The 6,000-nt window shown below is 38.1% G+C and overlaps 1 protein-coding gene across 5 annotated transcripts in view; it reads right to left on the bottom strand.

The window, feature by feature from the left end:
- Positions 1-247: 247 nt before the first annotated feature.
- Positions 248-6,000, bottom strand: part of LOC124168768 (ATP-dependent helicase brm) — a 96,052-nt gene continuing 90,299 nt past the window's right edge. For all 5 annotated transcript variants that reach the window (XM_046547076.1, XM_046547085.1, XM_046547059.1 and 2 more), the window contains 3 exons: positions 1,994-2,120; positions 1,597-1,780; positions 248-1,520 (listed from right to left, as the gene is read on the bottom strand). In XM_046547076.1, coding sequence (XP_046403032.1) covers positions 1,225-1,520; positions 1,597-1,780; positions 1,994-2,120 — 607 coding nt within the window. In that variant the 3' untranslated portion in view covers positions 248-1,224. The remainder of the gene's footprint in view (positions 1,521-1,596; positions 1,781-1,993; positions 2,121-6,000) is intronic.

Below are 6,000 nucleotides of genomic sequence, written 5' to 3'. Positions count from 1 at the left end.
TTAAGAACAGATCATCTCTCTGTATTGATGGCTTTAGCTTTCTCCTGCGTTGGGATGTCTAATCTCGGTTTCACAAAACAATTGTTCGGTGGATAATTGCAAAACCATCATTTCAATTATCTGTGAAAAAATACAAGCAAATGATAATAATAAATTTTTACACACCAAATGAATGCACTTGCATAATCCCCAACTTCAATACTAGATGAATATACACAATTATCATAAAAATTTTAAATTTTCAATATTTCTTTATATTATTTGAATTTATTTTTACTACATCCTCTTGGATGTATGAGTTGATACATACAACAACGATAATTACACAGAGTAGAAATTAAGAGATATGCATTGTATATAGAAATTAACCTATGCCAAAGTCCATGAGATAAAAAAAAAGATTTGATTTTCAAACATTAAGCACTACACTGCCCTACAAAAATATTTACACAAGCCAGTCTCTTGAAGAACATTTCATCTGGTATTTTTAGTATCAAACTCTATAAATCAAGAGATCATTACATTATAATAAATCTGGAATTGAAAGACATTCCAGCAATTCCCAGACAGGTACAGGAACACAGACTGTAGCATCCAAGAACTAAATTCTCACAATTATAAAGACTGAAGACTATGATCTGTGGAAGTATGACGCCTCCTTAGGGAAAAATTAATGAAACTATATTTAATGTATAGTTCATTTCATGAAGAACAATAACTATAAAATGATCACTCAGTTGAAGCTGCTTTATATCAAATGCTTCATTACTTCACTTGACAATAATAGTTCCTCTACACAAGACAAATGGATACCTTGCACCCTTCTCTAAATATCATCAGTTTATTTCAATAGACGCCCAGTCCCATGAACATAGAAGCTATTTTCTTTTTTGTATTTGTAGCAAGAACATTGATCACAATATATTCCATGTGCTGCATGCCACCAGAGAAAGAAATTCACGTATACATTAAGTGTTCTTTGATGGAATGTATTTGTAACAGCTTTCAGCACCAGGTGAGAATTGAGAAAATATGAATAAATAATGAAATTTCCAGTCATTAGCATTTATCTGCAACTATGTATATTTCATGCTCATATTCTGGTGGCAAAAAAGAAATAGACGTAGGTAATTCAGACATATAATCCTTTTACAAAGAACTTTTATGTCCCATATCATTTATAACACAAACGCGCACACACACAGGCACACATTTGCCCAAAACTTAGTTACCCTGCCCATCATCGTCCTCTTCTTCGTCACTTATGTACTTGCGTAGGAGGCGCTTCCTCCTCGGCCCTCCTGCCGCACTTGCTTTCCCTCCAGCAGCCCCACCACCCCTTCCACCACCAGCGCCTTTTAACTTGATCTTCACTCGCACAGAAGACGAAGAAGCCGTGACGGTGTGTGATGTAGCAGACGGCGTTGGGGAGGTCTGGGGACCAGCAGCTGCAGGAGAAGCCACTGACTCAGTTGACCCCTGTCCTCCTCTCATGGAACCTTCCTCTATTTCAGGATCTCCTATATGTAAACAACTAGTAAGATAACTCCATATAACACATAATACGAGCAGTAGAAAAGTAACGGCATCACATACCTTCTGGAGCATCACCAGCTCTTTGCGAAGCAGCTAGTTCAGATTCCATCCGCTGTCGAGCATTAGAAAATACTGAATGGAGAACAATTGAGTCTTCATGAATCAAGGAGGCTTCCTCATTGTATGCCTGGGCATTCCTGCAGAGTTGGCCAAAATCTCTCTCTAGATCATCAAAATCACATATCTGAAATATAAATAAATCAAGACTCCAGAATTTGTATTGTAAAGACACTCTCATTCATATAAATAATCCAAATAACTAATAATAGAAAATTTCCAGTCCACCAAAAGGAAAAAACTTACAAGCTAACCAATAATAAGGGCAAAACTAACAATGCACTTCAGTCTGAACAACTCATATTCTGTGAATAAAGAAATAAAATTAAACAACTCTCACCTTGCCCTCATCAATCCTCTGAAGAATTTTCTTTATATCCAGAGGCTTCTTTATTACTTCATAATAATCAGGCAATTCTCTTCTTGATGGTAACTTCATAAATGGCTCACTGAGAACCCTGCCATCACTAAAAATATTTTAAAAATTATCAATCCAGGTAACCATACAGTATATTTATGAGTAAGAATGATACATATTGGGAAGACAATAGGGTAGTTTCTTTTATCAAAAAAATTAAAATCTATTCAGTGTCGCATGTGCCTCATCGTTAATACCATAATTACTTGCTAGTGACAAAAATTAAGAAAACTCTGTTTATCTGGAGATAAAAGGTCAAATTTAGCCTCATTTTTAAAATGCTCAGAATGGCAGCCATCACAGCTTTTAGTCAAGTGACATCAGAAATTCAAACTTAACATGGAGAGAGATAGGTAGTGAACTATCAATTAAAATAATCGGAGCATTTCAGAGGCATTGAGCTCAGAGAGCCATGAGGTAATAACAATTTATTGAAAATATGTACGAGTGGAACATTTTCCTTCGATGTGAAAGATATTATTTTTCATTATAAAACCTCATACGCAGCCAACAGCATTCTGCTCTTGAGCCCTGACAATCAAATAACTGACATAATTCATCTACAAGAGAATGCAAGTTCATTTCAGTGTGTTTTGTGCCCTCTTGCACACACCATCATTTGATTTTGAATAAAATTTATTTAATTCATGGTCCACGATATCATTGATTGCTTTTATCTATTTGTTACATTCCTGCAAGGAATATTCCACCAGTCATTTAATTTTCACTATCAACGCGAAGAACCTAATACCAACTCTATTATTGTTAACAAAACGAAAAGGCTTTCAGAGAGCGGGATGACAAGCATTAGATTCCGGTTTTATGAAACTTAGTTCAGATTAAGTGAGAAAGTGGACTCCATGGCCACAGAAACCTTGTATCTTATTGAGCATCATTTCATAAATCCAATCCATGTCACACACGCTTTGAAGTGTGACGCTAGTTTACCGTATAAGTGCGTGTACCTTTTTTCCCAGAAATTGCAGCCGAAAATAGGGGTGCGGCTCTTACTCAAACTTCTTATCTTCCCCCCTCCCCTTCACTGGTCGCAAGTCCAAGGGGAGCGGAGTGGCCTTGGTTTTCAGCGTGAGTCAGTCATCTGAAACCCTGGGTCAAAAACAAGCGGCAGGCAGGGGAGTTTCTCACTTTGACGTATTTTTAAAATGCTCGTTTGCTTTTCTTGTAAGCATCGCGCCGTCACATTGGTACCCCAGAGGTGAGCATGGAAAAGATCGCGTGGAGTTTTTTGCTCCGGAAGGCACGCTAAATTTACTGCCACGAGTGGGCATCCCGCGGCATTTATACTGTATATAGTAATCGCTTACCTAACGTAGTGAAACGCGTAGGTTTCAAGGACATACCTGGTTAATAGTCAACATCTGTCTTGCCGAGCAATTTCCAGTACGCAGAGGACCTGATTTTTCAAAAATCATCTTGAGACGCTAATATGAGGATTTTTGCAACTGAAAATTACATTGGTGTCAAAACCTGCGGTTTAAAAAAATCGAACGAATGTGTTCATTGTTGGACTAAATGGTGGATAGAAGAAATCGGAAATGCATAAGTGAAGAGCGCTGAGGAGAGGCCGAGGGGAAGGAGCATGTTCCCTCCCCTCCGTATTTCAGGCTACGAGGCTATGAGCGAAGGAGCAAGGGAAGAACACGTCCAATCTTGCATGTGACGTCGTTGCCTTCAAAGAGAAGGGGCGAAGGTGCAGCAATATGTGATATACGCAGTTTGCATTACCTGAAGTTTCCAGTCCGTCTCGTCTTGTTTGAATGACCTTATGCTACGCTTGTTTCTTCCGAAATTGTGCTGTTAGGACCTTGTTGAATATTAGTAGCCTTGTTTTAACTATAAATCTTTGTGTCAATCAATTAGAGCTTAAAAAACTTAAATGCTGTCAGATATACGTCGCGTTAGGTGTAATTCTTTTTAGAACCTCGTGCGTGCCATACAATTGCTGAAAAATATCGAGGTATCTTCGAGCTCAGTAGGTGACTCACCTAGCATTCGGCCTCCAGAAACTAGAATTGAACCTGGTAGACCGAAAAAGGTCAGTTGGTGAGATGGGGTAGGGATGAAACACGTTTCCATTTTTCCCCTGTAACTTAATATTTTTCCTATTCTCCTGTGGGGTCTCGGAAAGGAAAAAAAAAACGGCAGAGGCATTGGCTGATGGAGGGCTGAGTGTGGTTCCGTTAAATCTACCACGTGGTTATTATCCTACGGCGCTGAGATTGTGGTCCATTCTCTAGGGAAGGTTCATACTATGTACCTGTCGTGTTTCGCCTCTAAATTTTCCACGGCTGCAATTCTATTTCAACACTCCAGCGAGAGCTTTTAAGAAAAATTGTTCGTGAGTAGTAGGACTAGCATCGTAGAGCAATGGCGTGTGCGAAGAGAGGATCGGAACTCTTTCTACTCCCTCTTATGCAGCTATTACCGCCGCAGTTGTCAACTGTCGAAATTCCAGGCATACGTCTGCAACACCGCACGATAGGATTAAAAAAAAGCAGCAAAATTTTTTTTCTTCATAGCTTCAATTATCAAAACAGGGGTGCGCCTCTTACACACGCTTATACGGTATTTACTTTAATACTATCACACTGAAGGTAATCCTTTTCGCAATCCAGAATAGGACTCTAGCATTAAAATATGGTATGTATAACATGTAATGTAAAAGCAATCATAACCATTTTTAGTTGAACATCTTTCTTGCCTTTCCTACTTTTGTTGAAGGCCTGCAGGGGCTCGATACACAGTCTAGAGGCAGGATGGGTAAGCACCATAATCTCCATCATTTCATGTGATGCTCAAATTTGTGGGAATGAAATTTTCATTTTTTACTTAAATACAATAAAAAGAAATCGCCACTTTAAAATTGAACGGTGAAAAATTATTACTCCAGGCATGATAATCTTTCACTAGAGACATGTAAAAATTGGAAACTATCATATTACAAGGTTGAAGAAGAAAGGGAGATTTTCAAGAAACTTTAAAATGATAGCCTTAGATACACACAAAAATGTAGCCATTTAAAATGAAATGTACTGATTAAAAATTTACTGGAAAAAAAGTTGGACCATGCATTACTGAGTTGGTATGGTATTTTTTGCTTTACTGGTAAAATTTTCAGATTGAATCATCTATGTAAATCAAGGGTTTGTTGTTCTCTCCACTACACCCATGTCTCGTATAGCGCAATTTTGATATACAGGCATCCCCCGAGTTACGTAAGAGATGCGTTCCGGCAGACTATGCGTAAGTCGAAATTTACGTAAGTCGAACCTTTGCGTTGGCGCTTCAGAGATTGCTGTATAACAAGTTGCATCGTAAAGAAATGAGCGCAACCACATACGCCACCACAAATTTTCACGTTGATTGCTGACTTGGGATTTATAAGCGATTTTTCTACAGAAATTAATGAAATTTCCTTCGAGGAATGACAAAAATGGGTCACTTTGTTATTTTTAGCACGTAAAAAACTCTATAACTATTCGATATTTTTTCTACCATAGGTTGTACGAGCGAATATCTACTTCTTCGCGCTCGCATTCGAAAATTAACGTAATCATTTAAAATACGGTTATCGCTTACGTAAGTACGGATTTACGTAAGTCGAGACATACGTAACTCGGGGGATGCCTGTAGCGCAAATACGTTCCTTGGGGAAACATTACAACGCAGTGTAGCCTAATCAAAAATCTTAAACACTCTCGTGATAAAACGTGAACTTGCACGAAGTACACACGAAATTTCTATCATTTTACGCATATTGATATTATTGCTTGCCTCAAAGCTTCTTTTTTGTTTATATATTAATGGAACTCCATTGCTGTGCAATGGCCAAAAGTATTACTCGTCATTGGGTCCAGATAGCCGGCCTACCGAAGTAATTTATCTCGTCTCTTTAACAGAATGATAAT

The sequence above is a fragment of the Ischnura elegans genome, chromosome 1 (assembly GCF_921293095.1).
Source record: "Ischnura elegans chromosome 1, ioIscEleg1.1, whole genome shotgun sequence".
NCBI lineage: Eukaryota > Metazoa > Arthropoda > Insecta > Odonata > Coenagrionidae > Ischnura > Ischnura elegans.
The sequence above is the reverse complement of the archived record's forward strand: the minus strand, read 5'-3'. Positions and strand labels throughout refer to the sequence as shown.